Source organism: Eleutherodactylus coqui, chromosome 4 (assembly GCF_035609145.1).
Source record: "Eleutherodactylus coqui strain aEleCoq1 chromosome 4, aEleCoq1.hap1, whole genome shotgun sequence".
Classification (NCBI taxonomy): Eukaryota; Metazoa; Chordata; class Amphibia; order Anura; family Eleutherodactylidae; genus Eleutherodactylus; species Eleutherodactylus coqui.
Window position 1 is genome coordinate 140,122,201 of NC_089840.1, and position 14,409 is coordinate 140,136,609.

The 14,409-nt window shown below is 45.2% G+C and overlaps 1 protein-coding gene across 3 annotated transcripts in view; it reads left to right on the forward strand.

Moving 5' to 3' along the window:
- The first annotated feature begins 5,217 nt into the window (after window positions 1-5,217).
- LOC136625751 (C4b-binding protein alpha chain-like) overlaps window positions 5,218-14,409 on the forward strand; it is a 603,882-nt gene continuing 594,690 nt past the window's right edge. For 2 of the 3 annotated variants that reach the window (XM_066600212.1, XM_066600214.1), the window contains exons 1-4: window positions 5,219-5,470; window positions 7,328-7,417; window positions 10,384-10,461; window positions 11,011-11,082. In XM_066600212.1, coding sequence (XP_066456309.1) covers window positions 7,339-7,417; window positions 10,384-10,461; window positions 11,011-11,082 — 229 coding nt within the window. In that variant the 5' untranslated portion in view covers window positions 5,219-5,470; window positions 7,328-7,338. Of the gene's footprint in view, window positions 5,471-7,327; window positions 7,418-10,383; window positions 10,462-11,010; window positions 11,083-14,409 lie in introns of all 3 variants that reach the window. The other variant, XM_066600213.1, reaches the window with a different exon arrangement.

Sequence of the window (14,409 nt, forward strand, 5' to 3'; positions counted from 1 at the left end):
AGAGGCACACGGCCCACGAACTGCTGCAGGGTCTGACACATGGACAAGCACAGGCGGACAGGGCCACTATATCTCCCTGACGGCACATTGGGTGAATTTAGTGGAGGCTGGGACAGAGTCAGAGCCTGGGACCGCTCACGTCCTACCCACCCCCAGAATTGCGGGCCCCAGCTCGGTGCTGGTATCTGCGGCGGTGTATGCTTCCTCCACTAAACCACCCTCCTCCTCCTCCTCCAACGCAACCTCTGTCTCGCAATCAAGACGTGTCAGTAGCAGCAGCATGTCGCCAGCAGTCGGTGTCGCGCGGCGTGGCAGCACCGCGGTGGGCAAGCGTCAGCACGCCGTGCTAAAACTACTCAGCTTAGGAGAGAAGAGGCACACGGCCCACGAACTGCTGCAGGGTCTGATAGAGCAGACCGACCGCTGGCTTTCGCCGCTGAGCCTCCAACCGGGCATGGTCGTGTGTAACAACGGCCGTAACCTGGTGGCGGCTCTGCAGCTCGGCAGCCTCACGCACGTGCCATGCCTGGCCCATGTCTTTAATTTGGTGGTTCAGCGCTTTCTGAAAAGCTACCCACACTTGTCAGCGCACATTTCCGCAAGTCCAAGACGGACGCTGCCACCCTGCGGACCCTGCAACATCGGTTTAATCTGCCAGTGCACCGACTGCTGTGCGACGTGCCCACACGGTGGAACTATACGCTCCACATGTTGGCCAGACTCTATGAGCAGCGTAGAGCTATAGTGGAATACCAACTCCAACATGGGCGGCATAGTGAGAGTCAGCCTCCTCAATTCTTTACAGAAGAGTGGGCCTGGTTGGCAGCCATCTGCCAGGTCCTTGGAAACTTTGAGGAGTCTACCCAGATGGTGAGCGGGGATGCTGCAATCATTAGCGTCACCATTCCTCTGCTATGCCTCTTGAGAAGTTCCCTGCAAAGCGTAAAGGCAGACGCTTTGCGCTTGGAAACGGAGGCAGGGGAAGACAGTATGTCGCTGGATAGTCAGAGCACCCTCATGTCTATATCTCAGCGCGTTGAGGAGGAGGGGGAGGAGCATGAGGAGGAGGGGGAAGAGACAGCTTGGCCCACTGCTGAGGGTACCCATGCTGCTTGCCTGTCATCCTTTCAACGTGTATGGCCGGAGGAGGAGGAGGATCCTGAAAGTGATCTTCCTAGTGAGGACAGCCATGTGTTGCGTACAGGTACCCTGGCACACATGGCTGACTTCATGTTAGGATGCCTTTCTCGAGACCCTCGCGTTACATGCATTCTGGCCACTACGGATTACTGGGTGTACACACTGCTCGACCCACGGTATAAGGAGAACCTTTCCACTCTCATACCCGAAGAGGAAAGGGGTTCGAGAGTGATGCTATACCACAGGACCCTGGCGGACAAACTGATGGTAACATTCCCATCCGACAGCGCTAGTGGCAGAAGGTGCAGTTCCGAGGGCCAGGTAGCAGGGGAGGCGCAGAGATCAGGCAGCATGTACAGCGCAGGCAGGGGAACATTCTCCAAGGCCTTTGCCAGCTTTATGGCTCCCCAGCAAGACTGTGTCACCGCTCCCCAGTCAAGGCTGAGTTGGCGGGAGCACTGTAAAAGGATGGTGAGGGAGTACGTAGCCGATCGCACGACCGTCCTCCGTGACGCCTCTGCCCCCTACAACTACTGGGTGTCGAAGCTGGACACGTGGCCTGAACTCGCGCTGTATGCCCTGGAGGTGCTTGCTTGTCCTGCGGCTAGCGTCTTGTCAGAGAGTGTGTTTAGTGCGGCTGGGGGAATCATCACAGATAAGCGTACCCGCCTGTCAACCAACAGTGCCGACAGGCTTACACTCATCAAGATGAACAAAGCCTGGATTTCCCCAGACTTCTCTTCTCCACCAGCGGACAGCAGTGATACCTAAACAATACGTAGGCTGCACCCGCGGATGGAAGCATCGTTCTCTATCACCATCAAAAACGGGAACCTTTTTGCTTCATCAATCTGTGTATTCTATTCATCCTCCTCCTCCTGCTCCTCCTCCTGAAACCTCACGTAATCACGCCGAACGGGCAATTTTTCTTAGGCCCACAAGGCTCAGTCATATAATTTTTGTAAATAATTTTTATACGTTTCAATGCTCATTAAAGCGTTGAAACTTTCACCTAAACCAATTTTTATTTTAACTGGGCTGCCTCCAGGCTTAGTTACCAATTAAGCCACATTAACCAAAGCGATTAATGGGTTTCACCTGCCCTCTTGGTTGGGCATGGGCAATTTTTCTGACGTACATTAGTACTGTTGGTACACCAATTTTTGGGGGCCCTCGCCTACAGTGTAATCCAATTAATTTTTTGCCCAACTGCATTAAAGTTGACGTTACATCAGCTGTGAAGGGCAATGCAATGGGATATATTTATGTACCGCCGGTGGCTTCCTGGCACCCACCCATGCTGTCGGTCCACAGGGAGTTGTAACTGCATGTGTCCACTTCTAAAGAACCCCAGTCTGACTGGGGCATGCAGTGTGGGCCGAAGCCCACCTGCATTTAATTGGACGTTACCTCAGCTGTGATGGGCACTGCAATGGGATACATTTATGTACAGCCTGTGGGTTCCAGGGAGCCACCCATGCTGTGGGTGCACACGGAATTCCCATTGCGGAGTTGTACCTGCTTGTGACTATTTATAAAAAACGCGGTCTGACTGGGGCATGCAGACACCTTGACAGAATGAATAGTGTGTGGCACATAGGCTCCCCATTGCTATGCCCATGTGTGCAGCTCCTGATGGCGGTGGCACAGGATTATATTTCTCATTGCTTCTGTACAGCATTGTGGACTATCGCCCCGCCCCTTTTAAAGAGGGTCGCTGCCTAGCCGTGCCAACTCTCTGCAGTGTGTGCCTGCGGTTCCTCCTCATGGCAGACGCACTTATAAATAGACATGAGGGTGGTGTGGCATGAGTGCAGCTGAAGGCTGCGCAGGGACACTTTGGTGTGCGCTGTGGACACTGGGTCGTGCGGGGGGGGGGGGGGTTGGGCAGCATGTAGCCCAGGAGAAGTGGTAGGGGAGTGTCATGCAGGCAGTGATTGTGCTTTGTTGGAGGTAGTGTGGTGCTTAGCTAAGGTATGCATTGCTAATGAGGGCTTTTCAGAAGTAAAAATTGTTGGGAGGGGGGGGCACTCTTGCCGCTATTGTGGCTTAATAGTGGGACCTGGGAACTTGAGATGCAGCCCAACATGTAGCCCCTCGCCTGCCCTATCCATTGCTGTGTCTTTCCCATCACTTTCTTGAATTGCCCAGATTTTCACAAATGAAAACCTTAGCGAGCATCAGCGATATACAAAAATGCTCGGGTCGCCCATTGACTTCAATGGGGTTTGTTACTCGAAACGAACCCTCGAGCATCGCGATAATTTCGTCCCGAGTAACGAGCACCCGAGCATTTTGGTGCTCGCTCATCTCTAAATATTACCTTTATCCAGCATGGTAAATTCCCTAAAAAAATTTAATAAAGTGCCATTTTCCTATCATCTCACTTCCCTAACAGGAATAAAAATTAATTAAAAGGTTGTATACACCTCAATGTGGTACCAATAAATACTACATGTTGTCTCACAAAATGACCCATATAATAAATGTAACATATTATAATTAGAGATGAGCGAGCATACTCACTATGGCAAACTACTCGAGCGAGTAGTGCCTTATGCGAGTACCTGCCCGCTCGTCTCTAAAGATTCGGCTGCCGGCGGGGGATAGCGGGGAGGAACGGGGGGGGGGGGGGGGGGGGGGGGAGATCTCTCTCTCACTCTCTCCCCCCGCTCCACCTGCTCACTCCCGCAACTCACCTCTCACCCGCGCGGCAGACGAATCTTTAGAGACAAGTGGGCAAGTACTCGCTCATCTCTAATTATAATATTTATATAACGTGGGAAACGCTCAAAATATAAATCCCCCCCCCCCCCCCCAAAATAATAGTGAAATTGCTTTTTTCCATCGACCCCCAAAGTAAAAAAATATTAATGAAAGTTACTCAATACATTGCACATACCTGAAACTGGTGCCTATAAACACTAGAACTTGACTGACAAAATACAAGGTCATCAAAAAATGGAAAAGTTACGACCACTGGCACACAAAAGGGGAAACGATTTACTGGCAATTAATGTAAAAATTGGTTGTTATTATGGGGTTAAAAATGCACCTAAGACGACTGAGTTCTGCGACAAATATATTTACCTAAGGCAAATTCAAAATCTGCAATAAAAAAGGTGACATTTTCGCGAGGGTTTTACCAATTTTAACATGACTTTTGGACGGTTAAACAACTTTTCCCCATTACAGCCGGGTCAACACAGAAGTGAAGCAGAATTGATAGTACCTTTATACTGAAAAAGCTAATTTGGACAATAGTTGCCCCGTGTACACATGGCCGCCGACAGAGCACTTAGCAAGAATTCACTCACGTGTCGTAGTTGCTTGGTTTTTACCTGAGCTAAAGACCAAGTCACTATCGTCCTGTGTTAACAGGCAGTCATTCATCTATGAACAACTGCCTGTTTGCTGTGAATTGAGATAGGTGGTTCGATGCGATCTCCGATGCTCTGCTTCCATTTTCTGAATGACTATCGCTGTGTGAATGCAAAGGAACAATAATCTGTGGGTCGGCTCTCAGGGCTTCTGCACCTAACAGTTGTCCCATGTAAAGGGATCTTACGACAGTATGTATATTGAAAAGTTACATTTCATCCAACTCCTTGGGGAACAAAATTTTTATAGGGGCCTCATGTGTCGCAGATTGTTAAGGCAGCAGTATGCTCAAGACCTGAAGGTTCCAGGTTCAATCCCCGGTTCCCCAGGTTCAGGTAGCTGGCTCAAGGTTTACTCAGCCTTCATCCTTCAGAGGTCGGTAAAATGAGTACCCAGCTTGCTGGGGGGTAACAAATTAAAAAATACCTGAAAGTGCTGCAGAATAAGTTGCTGCTATACAAATAAAAAGTCCAGTTTCCCCTTTTTTAGTGTAGGATCCCTTTAACAATTTTTGTTTTCTGTTCATGAATGGTGCTTTCAGCTGAAATTAGAAGGAAGTAAAAATACGTGTTAAGAATTGTGTTTTGTTTGCATAGGTTTCCAAATCAGAACGTTTCAACATCCACTTGTTTACATATTGATTGGCTGTAGCGCACGCGCATTTTTCTAAACTGTACTTCCTTCTATAAATAAACATTGCAGTTGTAGTCAGAAGTCATTTATCACCAAACACTCTTGTATGACTTTGTCTTATCTTCTACTTAGTTTCTTTGTAAATACTTTTCTAAACATTTATCTTCCATTTTACTTTCTACCTTAAACAGACAAAATTGCTGCTAAAGAATAGCGGAACTTTTTAAAGTGAACAGAAAGCTAAGAATTGCTTAAGAAGAGAGGTACCCAAACACTGGGATTCTATACATGTGACCTGACAACTCCAGAGCGCGCAGTAAGTGGATAAAAAAGTTAATTTGAAGTAAGATTAATTGTTCTGATCTATTTATTGTGCTTATACTGCAATTTGTAAACCGTGTATAATAAATTGATATCACACGGGACCAACAGGTAATTGACATCATACAGCACTAACAGGTAATTTACATCATACAGCACTAACAGGTAATTTACATCATACAGGACCAACAACACGGTGTGCATATCCTCCTTCATTCACAAATATTATGGCAGAGCTATACAACTAGTACAGGGGCAATGCAGGAAGAATGGGATTGTACAAGTGTATGTACTATTCAGGATCTGTGGTGATAATCACTAAAGGAAATGTAATGGTTGCCATTGATGATTATTTCCCTACTTATGTTACCCATATAGGACATCTCTTGTATCAAATATGTAATAATTCCCCTTATGTCAACTTTTTGAAACTTTTTCTTTTGTTTGCTTTTTGCTGTGCTGGAAATTAATTTTAAAATATATAATCGCATTCAAAGTTATTCGGCTACTTTTTGAAAAACGGAATTAAACAGAAATACTTCAGTTTTAATGAAAACCCATTGAAATAATTCGGGAATAAAACTGAGAAGTTTAATTCCAGTTTTATTTCCGTTTCTCTACTCTTCAAACAGAACAGAAAAACGTAAATACTTAACGGAGGCTAACGGTAGCGTGGATAAGTCCTTACCTTTATTTTTAACCCCTGAAAGACCCATTTATTCTTGGCCTCGGCAACATTTTTTTTTACCCCATTTGTCAAGGATCTAAAGAAAGTAAAATATTTACATTTATGATGGTCGCAAAAAAAAAACTAATGGTTCATAACATTACTAGGATATGCCATCAATTTATATTCGTGGGGGTCCAATTCCTGGGGCCAATGCTGACAATGAGTGTAGTGCTATACTCCTTCACTGGCTTTCTCCTGAACAACGGTGCCCCATTCTAGTGATGACACCACTTTATAAGATGAAAATACCCCCTTGAAATAATCCACAAGGGTTAGTACTCTCTACAGGGCACAAGTAATATTTTGTCCAAAAATACATAAGCTGACATTTACAACTTATCACTGAAAAATATAGGTTTAAACACTACTTCACTGTGAAACACAGACAGGGCACAATGCCATATGAGAGAGGCTTTCACAGTTGCAAAATACTTTGCAAAAGAGGTTGTTCTGGATTAGAAAAACATGGTTACTGTCTTCCAAACACAGCGCCACCCTTGTCTGTGGGTTGCATCTGGCACTGAAGCTTAGCTTCTATTCAATTTAATGAAGCTGAGCTGTAGTAGCACACACGACCCACGGACAAGGGTGGTGCTGTGTTTGGAAGAAAGCAGCCATGTTTTTCTAACCCTGGACAACCGATGTAATTTACCATCCATGAGGGAAGGTGAATGCTTACTATTGTAAAGCACACAAATAAGAAATCCAATTAACCCCTTCCTGACTGCACAACGTAAATATACCTCATGAGGTCATGAAGGGTGCTTGGGAGCGGATTCCGCTCCATACCTGGCGGCTATCAGCTCTTTCTGACAGCTGCCAGTAACAGCCACAATCACAGTTAGTTCTGATCATGGCAGTTCACTGCTTAGATGCCATGGCCAAAGCTGAACACACGTCTAAACAGTCAACGGGAGGGAAGACCCTTTCCTGTGCCCCATCGGCACCCCCCACAGCACGATGAAGGACTTTCAATGGGATAGCATGGCAGCGCGGAGCCTATTTAAAAAAATTCAGGAATAAATGTCACATGGAAGGAAGCAATTCTTGCATTAAAAAAAAAATTGTGTTGCAGTTTTGGCATATTGCATTTCAAAACTAATATTAAGTATATTGTTTTAGGTCCTTCAAAAATGCACCTACTGGCAATCATTATTAGGAGTTTCACACTCCTGGTGTTATTTTCAGCTAACGTCAGACCTAGAAGTCATGGTAAGTGATTGATACAAGCTATATACAGTGATAAGCCATAACAATAAACTCATCTGCCTAATATTGTGTGGGGTCTTGTTGTGCTGCCAAAACAGCTCTGACGATGCGTGACGGTGCCTTGTGGTATCTGGTACAAAGAGGTTAGCAGCAGATCCTTTACTTTCTGTAAGTGGCCGGACATGGCCTCCAAGGATCAGACTTGTTTTTCCTGCAAATTCCTCAGATGCCTAATCGGATTGAGATTTGAGGGATTCAAAAATCAAGTCATCACCTTGAACTCTATCATGTTCCTCAAACCATTCCTGTACAATTCTGCAGTGCGGCAGGGTGCATTATTCTACTGAAAGAGGCCACTGCCATTAGAGATTATCACTGCTATGTAGTATGTACTTGGTCTACAACAAGGTTTAGGTAACACCCACAGGAATGTCAGGACAAAATGTATCCCCGCAGAACACTGCTCAGGGCACTGCCTCCATCAGCTTACCTTCTTCTGGCGCCATCTTTTACCTGCTTTCACATCCGCGGTGGGGGTTCTGTTTTCTATTGATTTGCTGTGCAAATATGCAGTGAATTACGCAATTTTCCTGCATATTCACTGCATATTTGCGCTTGCCCATTCACTCCAATGGCCTATTGCGGTGCATATTTATGCTGCATATTTTTTCACATGATCGAACAAAGTGTAAAAATATACGCTCATGTGAATGAACCCTTTGAAATTAGGTGGTTGTACTCACTGCGTATTATGTGCCCAATACTTGTAGCAAATACACCCGTGTGAGTGAACCCTTGCAAAATACCCACAACGTGCTATATATCAACGTGAATAAGGGTAGAATGAGAAAGAATGGAAAAATATATATAGCACTAGTGCTGACAGAAGTGATGCATATTAGCTAACACTTAGTCCGCAAACCGTCACGACCCAACACTTCCTCAGGAGGTGGGTATGGGGAAGAAAGAATCTACAACCTTGTAATCCAAATGCCCCATGTATTGTAATAACATGTACAGGGGATAAGACAACTGGTAAGACCAAATCAGATGCATGCACCAGACCTCCATACTAACAGGCTTGTTCATAGCTGTGTGTGGGGAGGTGACCACATGACACCATTGCTACAAAATCCAGTTCTGTAGCAAACAGCCCCATGCCAGCACCACACCACTGTTTCAATCCATTTGCAAGCCTAGAAGGTTGAAGGCCCTGTATGCGTACCTGTCATATAAAGGATAAACTTTAAGATAAGCAAAAATAGGGCTTTAGTGGTACAGACCACAAAGGAGAGAATTCAGAAAGTATTAGTACACTTTCACCTTCAATAAAGTTAGCAGACTGCAGCAAGTGCAGGCATGGGGCAGCTGCAGCCCTCCACCTGCCGGACCATGGGGTGTGCATCCGGTATATTTTTGCACAATACAAATTTCAGATCCATGGCAGAAAAATCTGGATTCCCAATGGGATGCAGATTTATTGTGGCTCTTGGAGTGGAAACCATACCCAGATCTGCGCCAAAATCTGCTATGTGAATATATCATTAAAGACTTTACTAAATTCAGTCTTTCAGCATGGGCAGGTTCCAGCACTTCTTGCTTTGTCATAGTTCTGCTCTAGGACAGAGGAGACAGCGTCAGCATGAAGGAGCCCTTTATATCTTATTTATTTTGTAGAGAAATTGCTGTTTAAATTTTTATCAAGAACAGAACTGTAAACTTGAATACAATCTAAGGGTGAATTCAAACGAGCGTGTGCGTACATAGGTGCGCACAAAACCACGCGTCTATTAGAACTATTGGTTTCCTATGGTGTGTTCACATTTCTGTGTTTTATAGGCGTGCAAACGCACGTACCTGCAAAACATAAGACATACGGCACCATAGGTCCTTGGTGCGTGTCCATATTCCCCGCGGGGAGTCCCCTCATCCCTGAACACTGTGAGAGCACTGTCATAGTGTTCAGTGACAAGGGGACTTCCCATGGGGAGTAAAGAATCCCCTGCCATAGCTGTCACAACTGTGACAAAGGATCACAAAGCTTTCCTATTGATTTCAATGGGGCTGCCATTGAAAGCAATAGGATGCCGCCACCTCCGCAGTGATTTTAAATACCAGCCCTTCCCTGAAACTCATTCCTATGTGGTGTAAAAAACTCACCTCTCCGTGGCTGCTGGGGCTCAGGCACGTCTAGGTGTGTCTGATTGGCTGACGCTCAGGCAATCACAGACAGTACTCATTGAATTCATTGAATGACAGCGGAGCACTGCCTGTGATTGGTCACAGCACTCAGCCAATCACAGGCAGGGCTTGCCCATTCAATGTATGCCTGAGCGCTGCCTGTGATTAGCTGAGGGCTCAGCCAATCAGACGCAATCCTTTCAGCAGGTGGGGATTATAAATCACCGCCTGCTGAAAGAACTTCATTGCAATGATGGGACGCAAGCGGCTAGACGCGCCTGAGCCCTGTCAGCCGCAGAGGAGTGAGTATTTTTATTTTTTTACACCAAATAGGAATGATTTTCAGGGAAGGGTTTATATTTCAAGCCCTTCCCTGAAAATCACTGCAAGGATTGCCGGCAGACCATTTCTTTCAATTTTAAATCCCTGCCTGCTGAAAGAACCTCATTACAATAATGGGACCAAAGCAGCTAGACGCACCTGAGCCCTGGCAGTGACAGAGAGGTAAGTATTTTTCATTTATTCATTTTTTTAGGAATGATTTTCAGGGAAGATCTTATATTTAATATCCTTCCCTGAAAATCACTGCAGGGGTTGCCTGCAGACCTTTGCCATCAATGGGGCCGCCGGCAGCAGCTGCAGCCCCATTGAAAGCAATGCTGCACGGACCTGCATTCACGATTGTTTTTGCACGTATGTGGATGCATAGTTTTGTGCGCACCTATGTACGCACACACTCGTATGAATGCACCCTAACATGTCTGCCATATTTCTTCTTGTTCTTAAAGTCCAGGCTGCTCAAGATTTCAGAGAAACGGAAAGCAGAACGCTTGGTCCCCCACGAGTGACTACTGCACCATTCAACGGTATGATGCTCATGAATTGTTAAAAATTTCCACAGTAAACTGCTGCATAGGAGCAATAGCCGAGAACACTCACTTGTGTCCATAAGAACCACAGAGCTTTATGGAGCGACAGCAGTCAAGCTCAACTGCCTACCCCAACAAACTTCTCCTTGTCGTGGTCATGCTGGGGGTCACTTGAATATTAGTCATAGTGTTAGTACTGTAAAGGTAATAAGTATTTAAGATGAAGCTACAGTATATTTTGTAGTATGCAATCGTTAGGCCTCAGGTACTTGGCCATATTACAAACCTCCGACTTCTCCTTAGTGGAGATCTCACATAGACCTAGCAGAGCAGGAAAGTCCCCGGCAAATGCAACTGGTAGTACCCCCTAGGGAGAGCTCACTCCATGTGTATCTTTATTGCTCACATCGACTACAATGTAGACATTGAAATAACTCCCCACCCTCAGCACCATCACCACATTCAAAAATGACTTTATTATAGTTTTTTTTGCCTACAATGGAGTACAATCTAATATGTCTGCCATATTTCTTCTTGTCCATAAAGACCAGGATACTGTGGATTTCATGGAAAGTAGAACATTTGGTCCCACACCAGAGATTGATACACCAAGCAAAGGTATGATGTGCATAAATGATTGAACATTTCCACAGTATACTGCTCCAAACAAACTATGAGGGCGCCCACCCACTGGCGATTTTTTTCCCTGCGAAATTCGCAGCATTTTTTTCTCTGCAGGGGTCTATGGGACTTGTAATGTTAAAATCGCGATCGCGCAAAATCGCGATTTCGCGGTAAATTGCGATTTTGCGCGATCGCGATTTTAACATTACAAGTCCCATAGACCCCTGCAGAGAAAAAAATGCTGCGAATTTCGCAGGGAAAAAAATCGCCAGTGGGTGGGGGCCCTAAGGGCTCACTCACTCAGACATATGTCACCCAGGTATTATGCAGTGCTAAAAGCCCATTGAATCCTATTGGGTTGCTCTCACCTGCATTTTTTCCATGCGCATGAAAAGAAATGCAGCATGTCCTATTTTAGGCAATGGGAATTTAACATACACCGCAAATATACATGTTACATGTGTATTTGATGTTTGTTGCATATTTTGCATACGCGACATACGCCCAAGCGAGTTACACAAATAGCTGACATTTGCCTGTTCCCATAATGTAATAATCAGCAGTTCTCTTGCTGCACCCTTGTCTCCTGATACATTGTTACTTCCTGTTTTCTAAGTTTACTGTGGGGGCATGTTCGATGCAACTGCTTCCACAGATGTCCCGTCGGAGGGGGATCCGCTGATGAGACTGCTCAGACTAGCCTTGTTACAGGGAGGAGTTACTGATTGGTTGGCCTCTCTTTAAATGGGCTGTCCCACAAAATATTTTTTTATATGTTTATCCAGCCCATAATTATAAACATTTTTTGTATTTAAACATATATTAATTTAAAGGACCACTCCACCGAAAACACATGTTCCTAACCCTGCCTCCCTCTCCTGATTGTCTCTTACAATCTGAAGGTCTCATCTGTGTATTTCAGTCACATAAACCAAATACATGCAATATCATTGGTCAGATTTAAACCTAGAACTCCAGCACTGCAAGGCAGTGCAAGGAGATATTCTGAGTGCCAGTAAATAAAATGTCATTACTAGAGATGAGCGAGCCTACTCGGTAGGGCAGTTACTCGAGCAAGCATCGCTCTTCTTGAGTAACTGCTTAGTGTTCCGAGCAGGCTCTGGTGGGCTGCGGGGGGTGAGGGTAGCGGAGCAGAGCGGGAGGAAAAGTGAGAGAGATCTCTCTCTCTCCCCAGCTTTACCCCCGCAGCCCACCCGAGCCTGCTCGGATCACTAAGCAGTTACTCGAGAAGAGCGATGCTCGCTCGAGTAACTGCCTTACCAAGTAGGCTCGCTCATCTCTAGTCATTACTAGTCATCTGAAGTAGATAGTTAAAGGGGTTGTCTCGCGAAAGCAAGTGGGTCTATACACTTCTGTATGGCCATATTAATGCACTTTGTAATGTACATTGTGCATTAAATATGAGCCATACAGAAGTTATTCACTTACCTGCTCCGTTGCTAGCGTCCCCGTTGCCATGGTTCCGTCTAACTTCGGTGTCTTCTTGCTTTTTTAGACGCGCTTGCGCAGATGCATCTTCTCCCTTCGGCTGGTCTTGGAAGCATCGGCGTTTTGGCTCCTCCCCCTTTTCGCGTCATCGCGTAGCTCCGCCCCCGTCATGTGCCGATTCCAGCCAATCAGGAGGCTGGAACCGGCACACGTCATGGGGCGGAGCTACGCGATGATGCGTACAAGGGGGCGGAGCCAAAACGCCGATGCTTCCAAGACCAGCCGAAGGGAGAAGATGCATCTGCGCAAGCGCGTCTAAAAAAGCAAGAAGACACCGAAGTTAGACGGAACCATGGCAACGGGGACGCTAGCAACGGAGCAGGTAAGTGAATAACTTCTGTATGGCTCATATTTAATGCACAATGTACATTACAAAGTGCATTAATATGGCCATACAGAAGTGTATACCCCCACTTGCTGCCGCGAGACAACCCCTTTAAGCTCAAAGAAAAAAAGCAGACATTGCATTTTACAATAAAGGACTTTTTATTACCATCAGATGATTATTCCCTCCATGACTGTTTAGATCATGTTGTGAGGATTTTTTCTAGGTAGGGTTATATCATCTAATGTCACAACAAGACTATTAGAGATTACTATAACTCTGCTGCTAGGCCGGCTATGAGCATATTAATATCTTTGTAGCAGTGACAGGATTCTAGATATTTCTGACTCATTCCTTAGCACTAAACGGGATGGGAGGTTTCCCCAAATGAGATAACAGTTCTTTTTATAATAAGGTCCGAGCCATCTTACCCACTGCTTATTAGTGGCAAGTGGTTATGTTTCCTTGGCTCTTTTTAATAGACTGTTATAATCAACACTTCCAACCGCAGGAACCCCAGAGAGTAGATCCAGCAGCTGATGCTACAGCTATTTGCCACACACAATACAGGCTTGTGTGTCTGGATGGATCTTCCCTATGATTATACCCGTTAACACTGTGTTGTATATGAGCAGCCTTTTGTTGTATACATAGTGATTATAGATCCGAGGTTCCCTAGCAGCATCTCTACTATACCCTAGTGGTACTAATCACTTAACCTGGTTATTCTATCTTCATTCCGGGGTTTTTTCCTCTTTTTTTCTCGTTTGATCCTTTTTGATTCTATTTGTGGTTTTTTTCATCTTTATGTTTAGTCTATAATTCTAGTAGTGAACTCTTTTAGAAATAATTAATAAAAGGTAAATTTTAATATTTAATATTCGGTTCCTTCAGTGATTTTTGAATATATTTTTGGAACTTCTCTGTCTCAGTGATTATGCAATATGTTCACTATGTGCTAATACAGTGCACAAATTTTTAAAAAGATATATATTTCCATCTGTTTACTTTATTCTGGAAGCACATTGAAAATTTTTTATTTTTTTTAGTCATTTAGGAGACGTACAATTTAACATTAATTATTAATAGAGATGAGTGAACGTACTCGGTAAGGGCGACTTTGCAATCGAGCACCGCGATTTTCGAGTACTTCACTACTCGGGTGAAAAGTACTCGGGTGCGCTGTGGGGCGGGGGGTTGCAGAGGGGAGTGGGGGGTAGCAGCGGGGAACAGGGGGGAGCCCTCTCTCTCTCCCTCTCCCCCCCACTCCCCGCTGCAACCCCCCGCTCACCCACAGCGCACCCGAGTACTTTTCACCCGAGTAGTGAAGTACTCGAAAATCGCGGTGCTCGATTGCGAAATCGCCCTTACCGAGTACGTTCGCTCATCTCTAATTATTAACATTTTGAGGAACACTTTGTTTCCTACACCAAGCCAACATTGTAAAGACTCATAGGTGTCAGAATGATAGATACCCCCACAAATGA